The sequence below is a fragment of the Stegastes partitus genome, unplaced genomic scaffold, assembly GCF_000690725.1.
Source record: "Stegastes partitus isolate 25-593 unplaced genomic scaffold, Stegastes_partitus-1.0.2 Scaffold327, whole genome shotgun sequence".
Taxonomy (NCBI): domain Eukaryota; kingdom Metazoa; phylum Chordata; class Actinopteri; family Pomacentridae; genus Stegastes; species Stegastes partitus.
In genome coordinates, this window is record NW_007578058.1 from 392,072 (window position 1) to 408,519 (window position 16,448).

Genomic DNA, 16,448 nt, shown 5'->3' on the forward strand with positions numbered 1-16,448 from the left:
CTTATACCATCAATGTGAGAGTGTGTGTTTGTGTGCATGAGCGACAGCGCTTCTTTCTGTTTGTGCGTGTGTTTGTGCGTTGATGCATTTTCGTACGCACAGGAACTGCGCAAGATGCGATGTACATGAGTGATTAAGAAAGTCCCGTGTCAGTTTCTGTTTTTGCGCGTGCACAAATGCACAGCACACATCCATGTTTGTCTTAAAGTAAACTGGAAAAGCTAGAGAAGCTGGCCTTTGTTTTGGATCTGAACATCACAGATCAAATGTCCACAGTGGAAGAAGTAGTGAATCATCTCACCTCAGTCTTTCCAAACAAAATGAGCCTCAGAAATAATGTAGCTGTTATAAAGAGTGAAAGCCAGGGGGAGCAAACACAGCAAAAGAGAGAAAGTGTTTTAAAAATAGGAGTTTTAACACTTTTAGGCTGAAGCGCCTGTGTGTTTTTACTGGTCAGGAGTGACTCAGGTCATCTGTGTTCATGCACAGTGTCACGTTTTACTTTATGCGGATGAATATGTAGGCTAAATGCGCCTGTGTGCAGTGTGACAGTAACTTCCTACCAAGTGTTTGCCCCTGCTGTGAGGACATCATGTTCCTGCAACCCTTCAGTGCCTTTATAGCTCATCCAGGCCAAAAGTACAACCCACACACTGACCACCACACATTGGCCGGGGACAGAGCAGCGTAGCGCCTTGCAGAATAGGCTGGGTTGGCCCATGGCCTCCTATTGTATACATCCCGTCTGCTTTGTCTACACTACGGCGATAGGTTCCAGTGCACAGTCACAGACAACAGTCTTGTTATAGTGTGTTAATTCTCCCATGACCTCCTCGTTGGTTTGATGGTGTCACTCTGTTTGAGTTTCATTTAGATTACAGGCGCTCAGCCCATTTCCATGCTTGATAAGCTTCAGTATGGGGCATCTCATAGTGTGTGTTGCCGGTTTTAGGCCAACATAGAGCGACTAGGCTTTTCAGGTCATGGTTTCCTTTAAAACCTGCAAGACTCAGGCTGTTATCTAGTAATCCACAATGCATAGAGTGATTTAACGATTAAGATGGTTGTTGTGCACAATTATTTGCATTCAGATTGCAGGGAGATCTGCTGCAGGACATCAGTCAACAACTAGCAAGACTTTGTGACACATAACAAATGAAGAAAGAAAGATGAGTCAGAGGGGGTATGTCCTTGACTGACGGGCTTCTCTTAAACTTAATTCAGAAACACAGGCGACACTACACTGATCATGGAAACAGTTGAAGGAAATAGAAATAGGAAAATGAAGGACTAAAAAGCCTGTTCCACATCTTTGATTTCACCATCTCTTCTCTGCCACTTTTGTTGTTGTTAGTAAGATGAGAAGTTCAAGGTTAAAAGAGCATTTGAACAGAATCTGCTTCTCTTTTTGTTAATCTATTTTTTGAAAGCAAAAAACAGAAGTTTTGTTTTTGTAGTAAACTATAAAAGTCTAGATAGGGAAGCAGGATGACTTCCTAAACCCTGCTGAGGTAATGAAATAACCCTCAAATAAAAATTTTAACTTCACTTCTGTAGCTTTGTTTAATTGCACGTCTGAATATTAGTTGAGGTGATCAAGTGTTTTCAGCATCCATGATAGGAGCCTTGTGTAGCGCACACCTTAGCCATTCATCAGTCCATCCGTTATCTAAGCCCACTTTGTCCTGTTGGAGGTCGTGAGCGGCTTGTCGTAGCTGACACTGGGTGAGAGGCGGGCCAAACTCTGGGGATGGGCAAACTCCACACGGACGTCTGAACTCTGAAACGTCATGCTAACCACCAACACCATAACCACAAAACTCTATGGTAGCAGGTTAATGATCGAGATCCACACTTTAAGGTTGTAGCCACCGTGTCGTGGCTGACATTGTGTCCAGTGAGTCCGCTGAAATGAGGTATCCAGTTAGCAAGTTGCTAACATTAGCACATTCCATGGGTGTTAGTTGGTTGCTCAACACAGATCAGGTCTGCAGTCAGTGTGGAGGATGAAGCTGTCTTTTTCCCAGCAGGGAAAGGCCTTACGTCAGTCAGATGTCAGCTAGTGAATGTCAGTTATTTCTCTCCCCGACATGCACCCGGTGCACCATTACCTCACTGTTTATATGCACGCACACACACACGGTGTACAGTTTTAGCCTGTAGCGGTTCTACAGGGGATACCTCCTTCATTTCTCTCCATCTAATCATCCTCCCATCAGTCCCTCTGGGCTGCGTTCAGAGCTCTCAGTTTCAGCGTGCGCGTGCGTTGGAGCGTGCACGTGTAACGCGCCGTGTTGTGTAAACACCTCTCGGGTTTAAGTCCCAACAAATGCCAATTTGCGTCCTTGTCTGCTTCCCAAATGCTTATCTTGTTTTAGCTCTTGTCTTCGGCGAGGTGGGAATGAGGTATGGAGGGGAGGAGAGTGGAGAGGAAAAGACATGCCCGCGGGACGGCGGCGTGTCCTGTGATGTTCAGCAACGTGTCCGGATATGTGTGTGTTTGTGTGTGAGAGAGAGAGAAAGTAAGACAGGCGCAGCTCTCAGCACCTGTACATAATGTATATTTTATCTATAGAAAGAATATTTGTGGAATACATATACTAAATATAATATGTCTCGCTCTTTTCCCCTCATTCCAGTGACATGTCCCCTGTAGACACACCAGAGAGGCTCAGTCCTGTCAACACCTGATTCAGTCTGACCCTTTTTCTCTCTAAGTGGAGGAAGAGCTCACTTTTTTCCTGCCCTGGGGCAAACAACAAGGAAAGGAGGGGAGGGGGGGCATTTGAAAAGTGTGAAAATCCACGAGTACTGAAAATGTGATTGAGCCTGACAGCATGATGAAAATGAGTTAGAATAAGCAAGAAAAATAACATTTTAGTGCAGCAGCAGTGTAGCCACCAGGACATGTGAGCGGGGAATGAGGGAAAGGGAGAGGCAGCAGGGTCGGACATGTTTGTGATGTTTGTAGGCTGACATCATGGCTGCATCAGCAGGTGGTGTGTGTTGGATCATCAGGTAGGCCTGTAAAACCGCCTCGTCACAGTTAGAACACACGAGCGTCCGCTAACGGGGGAGCAGGGAGCCTTTACCCAGTGCAGGCCACCAGAAGGCCGGCAATGCAGTGAGAGGTTTAGCTGAGTGTGAGCCAGGTTTTATTTTTATCCCGTTTCTTAATCTAACCTTTAAAATTATTTATAGACACGATACAGATAGAGGAGGAGGAAATATGCCAGATAGGAAAATACTGCTTTGCCTGTAAAATGATTCAGCTCTTGTCTGTAGTCGTGTACACGTATGTGACGGTTTTAAACTTCAGAGTGTCGAACAAGGAACCGACTTAGATACTGTCGAAGGCTGATGTTTGTTTTTCTGCCTTGTCACACATCCTCCTTTCTCCTCACGTCCTCCCATCAGCTACTTCCTCTTTCTCACTCTTCCTCCTCAGACTGCTCCTTCCTTCCACTGCCATGCAGCTCTCACCTGATGCCAACATAACTGGTGCATACTCTGGTGCGCTTTCCCTGAGGACGGTGTGTTTCAGGCAGTAGTCTCCGCAGACGAATGAGACTGTACAACTTTATCACTGTCTGTTGTTAAAACTGTTAGAAGTTGTTGTCAAACTGCCCTTTAATTAGCATATATGTGTGTGTTTATGTTAGTTCTGAAGACGGTTCATTAGACTGTGGTCTGGTAGAAGGCCTGAGCTGTGGTGTGATAAGTGCATCAGCTGGATGCATCTCCACACTGACCTCTTTCCAATGAAACGTGTTTCTTTCTGTTTCTCCTCTGCTGATTTTCTCTCCCCAAGCCAGAGACAACAGAGTGAGAAGGCGATGAGGCTGGATTGGCCTCTCTTGAACTGGCATTGGCAGACCAGCCGGGTCCGAGGGGCCACTGCAGTGGTAGATCAGACTGATGTTATTCCCTGAATACCACTTATCCAAATGGGCTTTGAGTTCAGTCTGTTAACTGGAGTTGTTTAGTCTTTTCAGGTCAAATAAAATGCAAATCACATTACAGCAAGGATTTATCAAGAAAACCAGAAGTAAACCAGTTTTACACTATTCCATAAGAAGATAAGAGTTAAAAATTAGCAGTTAACATTTGAAAACAAATGATGCAATGGAGGGAAAGGGGTTGTAAAGAGGTGGTAGTTACCTCCTCCTGCCTGCTTTAATCCTCTAATTCAGCGGTGCCCAACCTTTTTTGCACCACAGACCGGTTTTCTAGGCACCAGTTATTGCACACATAACAAATTATAATCGTTTTTTAAAAAGTGTCATAAACAAATACAATTACTTTTTTTGCTAAATGTGTATTTACTTTTTCTTCTATCTCAGCATCGAGGGTCTCGAGCAGTTTGTTTTTTTTTTGACGGCTTCGGTTAACGGCCGGGCATGAAAAGTGCAGGAAACAGGTTCAGGCGGAAGTGACGGGAAGACGAGCTAGTCATTTTTCAAAATAAAACACCCTTCAGATACCACAGGAAATAAAATAAACCAATAAAATGTTTTCATTCTTTCTGTGCAGCCCGGTGGTTGGGGACTGCTGCTCTAACTAACAAGCAGTGAAGGTTTCCGTCGGTGTCAGTTATCTGTCCTCTAAGCTGGCTGTCCCTCCCTGCATTGCGCTGATTGTTGGAATCGTTAGTGTTGCTGTTTTTTAAGTGTATTATATAGATGTAGCATCAGTTGGTGTTTACCGCCAGCAGCCCCCCTCGTAACACGGTCTCCTGGATTTATGTGTTCCTTTGCTCATCTCACACCTCAGTTACCGCCGACCGCTTGGCGGAGTGGTATCGGACGGGGATTACGAGCTTGTCGAGCGAGGCCGTGATTTTACAGCTAATTGGGTGACTGCGCAACTTGCTCAGCTGTGACCTTTGATTTCAGATTTTCAGACGGGGGAAAAAAAATAAAAATAGCAGCTGTTCAGAATGTGTGAGATTGAACCACAATTAGGTTTTAAAACAAGTCTGAGGGGAGAAATGGACCATGCAGTCGCAGTGCCGTGCTTCATTTTATATCAAGGACAGCTACTGCAGGTTCAACAGGTGTGAATAACACATGAGAGTTCATGGAGGCAGTCTGTCACATCCTCAGCTAAAGTTTGTTTATTGGTCAGGTATATTTTTATACAGCTGAATTAGAAAAATATGCATCTCGCCGCTGTGTAAATATAGAGTAATATAGATGTCAAGTTTATTTCTCATCTGTAATGTCAGTAAAAGCTGCGTTAAAAGTGTTAAATGCCTGACATACCATAGTTGGACATAAACACAACTAAAGGACAAGCGGTTACCTTCCAGCAGCGCTTGAGCACCTTCAAAGTCATTGGATTTAAGAAAACCAAAATCGTACAGACTTTCCAACTTCTTCCTGCCAGACACTTTCTGCTTCTCCTCAGGTGGTCTGATCGTTGCGGTTCGTGTAAATGACGGTTTCCTTCAGCAGGTTGAAGCAGAAGTCTACAGGTCACCAGCGTGAGCGCTCCGGCCCTCAGGTGCTTTGGTCCTGCGGTGCACATTCACCAAGACACAAGTCTGACTTTAAAGCAACAGGATGCACCCACGTTTACACCCCTTATAAACCCCCAGAGCCAGGTGTGTGGTTTTAACACACTGTGCTCCCTGCCCTCTGTTGGTTTCAAATACAACTTCCAAAATTTAATCACGCAGTAACCGAACTTCTTCAGACGTCCGTGAATGTAAAGATAGTTAAAACAAAACTATCTTGACGAGTTCATTCCTCTTAAATTCTGAAGGGGTTTAAGAAAGTCTTCAACAGACGTGGCAAAGTAAAAGATCGACAGGTGTGTTTTGGAGTTTATGACGTTTGTCGGACCAAATAAAAGGAAAAGGACTGTTGAGTTTTTTGAACTTTCTCTTTCTCCTTGCCCAGCCTTCACATCTTCTCTCTTCTGCTGCCTACGTGGTCATCACCACCAACCTTCAGAACCACTGCTGTCCTGAACATTCTAATGAAATATGGTATTCCAGGGTGTCCCCTTCAACTTATTTGGACTTTATTTTGTGCAAAAGCTTAATGCAGATTAAGAAATGATCACAAATTTGTCTTTTTAGACACTATTAAATGCAAATCCTCTATCAACAGGAGTTATTCTCTCAGCATATGTGTCAGCGGTATAGTTAATAAAACATGCTCTGTCAACAAATCATAAAGTCTAAAAGCATAAAATATTTCAATTGCTATACATGGCCTCTTGTTTTGGCTTCTGCTAAAATCAAGGCTGCAGCAGTTGGGTTTCGACCTATCTCACCCAGCTGCATTACTCAAGGAGAGCGCTGTAGTTTTGAAATAGACTATGGTTATGATTTGGTGGTCAGAAAAAGGAACTTTGTGGTTTGGGTTGACCAGCTAAAACACAACACACACTACTGGGGGTTTGCTTCAGATCCTGATGTGGAGAAATGGACAGCAGCTGGCGTGACCTGGTCCTTTTTAATTGTTGTTTTTTGTATTTTTTTTAAACTTTTGCTGGGGTTCCAGTGTGAATAAGAGTACATGCCAGGAGCTTTTATGTCATAACTACCCTTCCTGGATGTTTCGCTGCTTTATAATTATTCCTCCCCCCTTTCTTTTTTTTCTCTCTCGCTGGCTGTCTCATGGTGCCTGTTGGGTGGTGTGCTTGCTTACATGTTTATGTAAGTGCAAATGTGAAATGATTGTGTCTCTGCTAAGCTCAGTGAGGTGAGTTTGTTGTTCCATGTGAGTAACTTTGGCCGTGCTTAAACAGCAGACGTTAAACTGTACACCACTTAGCCAGCCTCATAAAGCTGCTTTCCAGGTTACTATGATAACAGGCTAAATAATCCTGTTTACCACAATTATGAGTGAAAATCTAATTTATGTTTACATGCTCATGCTTGTGCTTCACACATTCTGCTGACTAATCACAGCGGCGCACGGTACTGCGAGTTATTCAGAGCAGACTGTTGCGTCAGGTTGTTGAGACTGTGCATCGTGCATCTGTGCAGTTCTGTGAGAGCTTTTAGCGTAAGTTCTCCTGAGCAGGTTTCTCTAGTGTCGGCCACATCTCCATCCCACAGCGTTTTTACATGTGCACCTCGGTGGCTGTAAGATGTGTACAAACGATCATGTAGACAAGGGGAACGTTTTTCTTGCCTCTCGCAGCTGTTTTAAATTGGTTCGCCCTGTCTGTGTTTGTTAGCTCACAAAACTTACATGTTTTACTAACTGAGTTTACATTTTGTGTTGTGCCCTTGGGCCACTACTTATATCATGGAATTATTTGGACTTGCAAAACAAAGACTATTGTTCTGATTTGCCAGAATCAACACTCTGAATTACTATCAACTGTGGTAGTGAAAATTAGTCCTTCAAGCACTTATGACATAAACACTGTACCAGCCAAACCAGTGGCACATTGCTGCCAAGCTGAGACACAACTTGGAGAGCTGGGAAGCTCCCGTATGCGGTGCAGTTGTTGATTATTTTGGATATTGCAAAATCTCTCTGCCCAGACACAGTGAGCATTCTGGATGGTCTCCCTATTGAGGACTTGCGTAACTCAGCATTCTGCGGCCCATTAAGAAGCACAAAGACATGGCGGCACGCCGTGCTGTTAAAGAGCCCTTTGGTGTTAATGGCATAATGGCAGTGCTGTGTGTTGATGTTATAATGTAAAAGATAAGATGTCTGCTGCTGAACAAATAAACAGCTGTGCTGTAGCAGAGATTAAGAAGGAGAGAAGAAGTAAGTGAGAGAGGGAGGCCGTAACCGCCAACCTGGAAGAACAACAAGCAAACCAGCTACAACAAGCAGCCCTGATTTCATTTCTTTAATGACTGAAATCCCCCAAGCTAACCACTTTTTAATGGGTGTTTGAGAACAATAAGAGGCTGTTGCTGCAGAGTTGTGGGCACGTGTCGAAAAGGAGAGTGAAGGAGCACATAAACTTTTCCTTTCATTCACATAAATGCACACATACATGCAAGGATGCACACATTTCCTGGATTGCACAGGTTGAGGTTTCCTCTTAGAATGGTTTCATGATGGCCACAACATGGTGCAATGCAGAGAGGTGCAGAAATGCAGGTCTTCTTTCTAATGTTACCCATTTTAATGCTAGTTCCACCCGTGACTGCATATTTCAGCTCCATCAGTCCCAACGTTGAATTTTAAACTGCTGCATTGTGAAAGCCGGCTCTGGTTATTATCATCTCTATGTAACACAATAATCAATGACATAGACAGGCAATGGCATGTCTGGGTCTGTGTGATCCAAGCTGGACAGCGACTGAAGTGTGTGCACAGATTCTAGAAATCATAGTATGAAGGTAGTTGAAGTGGGGTTGGTACATGGCCACATTTTGCTGTTTTTTGTGTTCCAGCATACATGCCTATTTTCTATCTACATTCTATCATGGATGTATGTTAATGAGTGATAGAATGTGTGTATTTAAACACACGTCTTGCAGTGACGTATCTCAACCACGACAGAAGCTTCATCTTGCTCCTGAGGGTGGAGGTGAACTTCTTTGCCCCCCTCACAGTCTGCAGGGTCTCTACCTGCTTCTGTTTCTATCTGTGTCTGTCAGAACAGCACATCCATTGTTGGTGGGGATGCCCTGGCTTTTCATAAGGTCAGAGGGGCTACAGGTAGCGGAAAGGACAAGATTAATCACTTCGCTGGGGGACACTTGGAGACGGGGCGATAGACCGGGAGATGGGCGAAATAGGTGGGGCAGTCGGAGAATTAGAGGGAAGAAAGAGGTAATTGAGAAGGGAGAGGAAGAGAAAAAGTGATGGAGAACAGACAGCCGTGGAGGAAGTTGGGGATAAAGAAAGAGAGACAGGTAGACACAAGGGGAAGTAATTACCTGCGTAAGTACCTTTGTGGTGCTCAGCGATGCATTCACTGAGTGGATGGAGAGAGGCGGCCATGAAAAGAGAGAGGTGGTCAAGTGTAATTACCTGAACGCAGGTTTGCTCGTCTTTGATCGTCCTGCTATGACTATTATATGCAGCCCAGACTTTAGCATTCGACCTCGCTGTGTGATGTGTCACCGTCATCACCGCCGCCATAGGGCACATACCAAAGTGTAGTCTCTCAAACCATCCTGAGGAGCTCGTCACTCCTGGTTTCTGCTCATTTGCGTGCATGGCTTTGTCAAAACATAACAAGGTTTTGACTTGTAAGCACTGATTTTCCCATGTGAGTTTGATTTTTTCAGTTAATGCCTTTTAGCGTGGTCTTACACTGCTGCGCTCTGTGTTTTTTCTGGGATAATTCTTTTCATAAACCACACGTTATTAGTTATACGTGACCTGAAACCAACTGCTCCACGGCTTCCTGAACAAACAGAGACCATGCCAGGCGCAGGTGGTCACAGATGTGAGGAGAGTCGAGGGCACTTCTGCAGATGTTGCTCTGACTAATCGGCATCAAAGTGTTTGAGTTTGCGTGTCACGTCGCATGGAGAGTGCAAGTTTTCATCAGGAATGCCTGTGCATGAGTATGTTGTGAGACATGCGAGTGTGCACTGTGCACCTTTTAGCTCGCGTACACTTCAAAGGGTGTTTTTTGTACATGTGTGCGTGTCTGTGCTGCGTGTTTTTCAGATGCCTGAGTCAGTGGCCAGCTGCACTGCACAGGGCCTACCTGTGGGTGTACTTGGCCCAAATCCACCTTCTTAAGTCTGCTTTTTATTCAGTGTCACATAAACAAATACCAGCAGGGTCCGTTCACCTCCAAACCACTCAATAACATCTTCAGATCTCTCGCTAACATCTGTTGACCTACAGTTTTTTTTTTTTTCTTTTTACTGGAGAGGTTCATGAAAAGGCAGCACTTCAACGTCTGTAGTTTGCTGCAAGTTGTGTTTGGCCTTTTCATTTCTAAGTGCTGCGCAGTCTAGTGGGCTGTTCAGGAGCACACACTTATTTGACACCCACACATTATTTTGTACAAACCTGTGTGTTTTCATAGGCAATATGTACTCAGATGCAGACAGACTGGCTCAAATACACACAGTCGGTAACACACACAAGCAGAACTGAGAATGGGCCCAGACTTGCCCCACATTCACTCAGCAGGTCTTGTATGTCTTTGATATGCGTGACCCTCTTTTATTGTTTTTTCTATATTTCTCTATAAGACGGGAGGTATGCAGCTGATTAGATAGATAAATATACCCCGAAGGTGTGAGACGGGCAGAGAGCAGGAGAGGAAGGATACTTAGCTTTTTCTTGTCCCGACACATCCCAATAGTGGAACTCTAATCTTCTGAGGCTTCATGCATTTAAACAGCCCGATTAGCAACAGTCCACCAGGCGCTTTCCCTGCTGGGCGGAAACAGAAATGTGCTGCTCGGCCACAGCCGTCATTTAGTTTGTTTCCTCAGCGCACACAGACGCAGGCTTTGATCGTGTTTAAGCCGATGCGCAGAACCCGTAGCATGTAAGGGTTCAGAATAAGTAGCTGGAGATGTTTTTTTCACATGTTTGGAACTCGTATTTAACAAAATATACACAAGGTTTAGTCAGAACCCCAGTAGAAGTAGAGGAGCAGTGATGCCGGTGTCAGAAAAGGGTAGCAACATAAATACTGTGAAGCCTGATGATGAACTAACTGGCTGTGGTGGGTTTGTTGGACTAAACCGTGCGTATTCTTACTGACGCGCTCTTTGTGATGGATCTCCCGGGATAGTGGGTGTTTGGCTGGATGTGGATGATAATGAAGAAATCAGTTGTGTTTTCTGTGTCTTTGGCCTTCGCTGCCTGTTGACACAGTGATGATAGTTGCAGTCTTCTCCATAATGCTGCTGAGGCACGCAGCAGTCTTTGTCCCGTGTGTTTGTGGATGAGATTAAGCAAACAGTTTAGAAAAACGGTGGGATAATGCACCATAATAGCAAGTATGTGGCTAATAACTGTGTCCTCCTTCTCTCCTCCTTCCTGTGTTCTGTTTCCTGTCTGTCTCTCCTCCAGTGACATATTTGATGCCATGTTCCCGGTCACCCACATTGCAGGGGAAACAGTTATCCAGCAAGGTTTGTATAAATACTGTGTGACCTGTAGAGGAAATTACACGCGTGTTTAGATGCTTCAATGTAGGAGCAACAAATGATTTAGCAGACAACAACCTCAAAACCACAGAATCAATGAATACATAAAGTCCAAGGTGAGAAAAGTGAATTTACGGTTAAATAATAAACACTAAAGACTGATGTTGAAAATTTACAGTGTTTAACAAATTTATCAGACCATCTGTCTCCCTTGTTGAGCAGCATCATGAAGTGTTTTAATCAGCTCTCCACACTTTACCATTTTGAGCAGAAATGAGGAATTTTAAACTGAACTCATCTTTTTATACCCAAATTAGAGCAAGCAAGCAACTTAATCAACCACTGAAACTAATTCTTCTGTTCAGGAATGCAAGTAAATAACTATAATTTGACATCTTAATCAAGATTTTTTTTTGTTTTTTTGTTTTTGTATAACAGTGAAAATTCATTAATAACAATAATAATTATATTTTAGCACTAAATGATGTATTAGCCATTACAGAATCATACAATATGATTTTGGTCATTGCCAATGCTGTTTAATTTAGAGCAGCTGTGGCATAAACCCTACACTGGGTGGTGGTCTAATAAATTCGCTAAGCACTGTGTATTAAAAGGAAAGGCAGCAATTAAGATGCCACTGATTCCCTTCATACATCTACTGCACTGCCACCAATAATCATGTTTCTTTTGTTGCCTCCCATCCTCCTCTTGCTGCTCACACATTTCCTCAGCGTGCACCAGATGTCAGGTCCCTCTCCTCCGCCTAACTGCAGTCATCAAAACCTTCACTCCAGACATCTCTGGACTTTGAAGGAACGCAGGCCAGCAGGGCCAGGCTGTATTTTTCCAGAGCCCCCCCCTCCTCCTTCTCCATCTCCTATCAAACACAGACACAGACGCATTTAATCACATATTTAAAAGACCGAAAACACACATTCTCACAGACAAATTCCCGCTTTCAGATAATGCTATGTTCACACCTGCACAAAATCACATAGTTTACAGTGGTAGAGCATGCCTTACAAACACACAGTAGGAGAGGGAAATCTGTCGCTGCTTGGACACTTCAGAGTCTCCCACCTACTCTTAAGACAGCATCCAGGAGTATATCAGTCCTAATTTGGTGATAATAAGTCTAGCTAGCTCTGCAGGGCCCCCGGTTCCAGACAGTCCATTGTTATATACACCATGGAGTGTGGTATACACGACATACAGCGCTGATGTCATGGCTAACGTCTGGACTACTGTACAGCTTCAAGAAGCCAACCTTGCTACCGGCTACTCACACACTATTTAGACACAGCTAGGAGTTATCGACTGCGAGGCTCGAGTGGTATTTAAACAAAGGGTGGGATTTACTCTATCATTACATGCAAAATGCAGCATGGAGGTATTTTAATTGTGTCCCATTGTTAATTTCACCTGCTGTTTCTGACACGGATCCAAGTTTACTGTTAGAAGCCACTGGATGTTTGGTAACAGGAAACGGTTATGTTATTGGAAAATATTCAAATTAATTGAGGTGGGTGATATTAATAATGATAATAGGTATGTTTATGTAGAAAAACAGAGTTTACAAAATGCTTTATAGACAGGCCAAGAAATAAAAGAAGGATACTCAGAAAGCAACAGTGGAGAAATAGAGTTAAAGATTTATAAAATGAATCAATACAACAACACCAGATAAAAATAATAAAAGAACCAAAAGTGCCGTATCGGAGTAAGAAAAAATATAGAATAGATTTTATTGCCAGATGAGGAATTTGACACGGTGAATGAAGCTGTGGTACTCAACAACGACGAGACAGGCAATTATTATAGAAATCTAACAAATTCAAAATAATATATTATATGTAAAGAAAAGTGTGAAAGTGCTATGCAAATAAAAAGTACTGTGGAAAGGAGACATAAATTTGCCTGAACCAGAGTAATAAAGTGGTTTACGAGACAATATTGCTCACGGATTAGAAGTCTTGCACATGAAACTGAAAACTGCACGTGTAATGATGTTGCACAGAGCTAGTGTAACGGGAGTCTTTAACGATTTAAAGAAGACGTGAAATAAAAGAAAGTAGATGACAGGAAGAGTACATAAATACAATGTATAAATGAGTAAATAACTAAAGAGTAATAAGGAATAAAATGAATAAATGAAACGAAACAGCCCATCATGCTGCTCCGGCATTGTGGGTAGAAAACAAGCCGTGTTCTGCTTGTGAGCAGCCTTAACGGTGACAATTAGCTCGTGTTGAAACAAGGCCACACAGGGTACTGCAGCGTGCACGAGTACGCGTGTGCACGTCCTGGTCAAATATTTGCCAGCACTCTGAGGCGCAGAAGGACTGGAAGGGCGCAAAACAAAGGACCTGGGTACCGAAGTGATAAAAGACAGGAAGAGTAGAAGAAAAGAAAGACACAGCGAGAGGGAAGTGACAGAGCGGTAGATGAGATGAAAGAGAGAGAGAGAGGCCGATAGCAGGAGGCCAGGTTGAAGCAGGTTGTGCGTTTATGTACGTATATATATGTGTGTGTGTGTGTGTGTCTCTGGGGTCTCCACCTTCAGACATACAAGCAGCATTTTGTGTGACAAATAGAGCTCTATGATTAACGAGCCCTCTCCGCTCAGCATTAATTAGCCGTGTGAACTCCGGTGAACTTTACTCACAGGCCGCTCTCAGCCTTTCAACTCCTCAGGTGAACATACACAGCAAAAATGCACGTATGCACACGCTGTCGTACACACCCTCGCTTGGTAGCTACGAAACGCATACTTGTGTCACCTATACTCATGTATCATTACCCACTTGTGCTTGTGAATGGAGATGCATTTATATCAGAGAGGTAGCTGCAGGGAGAGATCCGCGGTGCTCATGTACGTGGCTGTCAGTCCGTTTTAATGATTTCCCCTGAGCCCTATGTAATGGATAGCATAATTAAAGGAACACTTGCCATTTTTCAGCCTTATCTCCAGACTAGATGCTTTTAACAGACATCAACCACAAGATCCCACGACTCGCCTCCAGGGTTATAGTTCACTTCGGAAGTCCAGCAGCGACACAATAGAGATCCAGTGAGCAGACTAGACGACAGTCAGAGGTCTGAGTCTTGCAAATACATCGCATCAATATTTAAAACAGAACAAATGAAGTTGATTTCTGTAGCTTCTATGCTGCATCACGGATCTCTCTGTTCTCTCCAGCATACTGAGGTGTTGTAGTTCTGCGAGCTGAGGCACTTCTGCTTCAGAGTTTCCACTATTAAGCCACGCAGTAATGAATCCAGTTGTTGCTGCAACGTTGTGCTGGTGGGAGCCCTATTTCATAAAGATATTGGCAGGCGCTTGGAAATATGCGTTCTGGAGGAGGCAGTGGCACTTTAGACGCTGGGTGTGCCCCGAAGCTTCAAGGCCCAAACTGCAAGACAAGAAACTGAACGGTTTCTGTTTAATTACGCCGTAAATGCTGTCACACTCTTCCACTGATCTGCAGGTGGAGGCGAGACTTTCTAGTTAACATGAACGTAAACAACACAGTGTTTTTAAGGAGCAACCGGTTTATAGGAGCTTGAGGGTATAAACAGTGCATTTGGGTGATTAACGCTGAATGTAACTTTTGTTTATTTAAAAGAAAACTTAAAGAACTTATGCAGCTGGTGAAGGTAATTGGGAAAAGTGAGCTTTCCAGTCGATTTTGTTGTTTTTTTCTGCTTCTCACAAACTCCTGTGCTTCTCCTCCTCCTCTCTTCTCTCCAGGTGATGAGGGAGACAACTTCTATGTGATTGACCAAGGTGAAGTGGACGTAAGTGGCTGCCACGGAGACACAAGCACACACAAACACAAAGCCTTTATTCTTAGAGGAATTTATCCAGCTATAAATGAAACACATCTTAGCCACATATCCCTAAAATTAAGTAGTCTAGTGCACAGAATGTCAGTATTAGTTTTTTTAGGGCTAGTCTATAAGAAGGATGGTGAGTCAGTGGAAAACCCAGCCTTCTCCTCTCATGTTGAGAGTATTTCCCTCTAACAATGGGCAGGTTGTAGGTTTGCCCCCATGTTTTCTTCTCTTCAAAGTTCAGTTCCACTCCGATGACAATCTGAACATGGCACTATAGAGTACGAACGCACTGTGAAGGCACCCGAACTGAGAACATCTTTTGTCTTTGCGAGCCTAACACAGAGCGATAGAGTTAAGTGGAGAGATAAAACAGGAGCTGATGGAAAGTTAAACAGGAAGTGACCTTATCAGCTTACAGCAGTGAGGGCTGAGACGGTGGGTAAGAGGAGAGAAGCCAGTTGGCGAGCTTGGCTGAGCCTGCCAATAGCGTTGACCCGCCTAACCAGAAAAAGGAAGCATAGAAGTAGTGAGATGGTGCACTGAGAGAACGACGCCGAACTGTGTTGACCTGCGTTGTTTCTGTTAGTGCCTTATTAAATGTGACTGGATAAGAAACTGGACCTGTTTCTAGATTCTGTTTTCTTCATAGAGAATTCAGGAAAGGAAGAAGTGAGAATATCTGCAAACTCTGTTATGGCTGCGAAACACTTTTTAACTTCATCAAGCGTGACAAACACCCAGTAAAGCCAAATATTGATTTGGCCTGAAGAAACATTGCCTGTTCACTGGAATAAAGTTTGAATGATTTGTCTCAGCACCAGTTACACCCGTTATGTTTTTAAGTTTGGGAAGTTTTTAAAAAGATCCGAGGATTAAGTTATTAGATTGTGGTGGTCGGAAGCCGAGGCCTCTGTGACCTCGTGTCCGTCCCAGGATTGTATATATGACAAATCAAAACGCTTGAAAGGAATTTTATTACATTTGGCACAAAAACCCACTTTGACTCAAGAATAAACTTTTTTGCTGTCAAAGGTCACTGAAGATTTTTGGCAGTAACTCAAGAATTCATGTGCTAATGATGACACAAATCAATGTTTTATAGGATAAAATGATGAAGCCAGAGGTCAAGTCTGGACAGACATGGATGTAAACTTCAGCTTTTCCAGCAGCCAGCAGGGCAATAAGTCCAGTTTGTCTTTGCTTCTCCTCTCTCTTTTATTCAATTCAATTCAATTTTATTTGTATAGCGCATATTTACAACAACAAGTCATCTCATAGCGCTTAACAAAGGCAGAAACACCCAACAATCCAAAACATTTGGATTCCCTATAAGCTTCAGCAGTCCGCAAGCAGTCTGCAACAGTGGGAAGGAACCAAAAACATCTCCGACAGAACCAGGCTCAGGGAGGGACGGCCATCTGCCTCGACCGGTGGGGTGGATGTGGGATGAATTATACAATTTAGTGTATAGTTAAACAAGTTATTAGATATGACATAGTTTTGTGAAACATCTGATATTCAGTGCAGGATCATCTTAGACTCACGACAGTGACTT

General features: G+C 43.5%; 1 protein-coding gene across 1 annotated transcript in view; it reads left to right on the forward strand.

The window, feature by feature from the left end:
* The window catches only part of prkar1b (protein kinase, cAMP-dependent, regulatory, type I, beta), a 62,239-nt gene that overhangs the window by 24,250 nt on the left and 21,541 nt on the right, over positions 1 to 16,448 (forward strand). The window contains exons 5-6 of the mRNA XM_008283791.1: positions 10,977 to 11,038; positions 14,808 to 14,854. Coding sequence (XP_008282013.1) covers positions 10,977 to 11,038; positions 14,808 to 14,854 — 109 coding nt within the window. The remainder of the gene's footprint in view (positions 1 to 10,976; positions 11,039 to 14,807; positions 14,855 to 16,448) is intronic.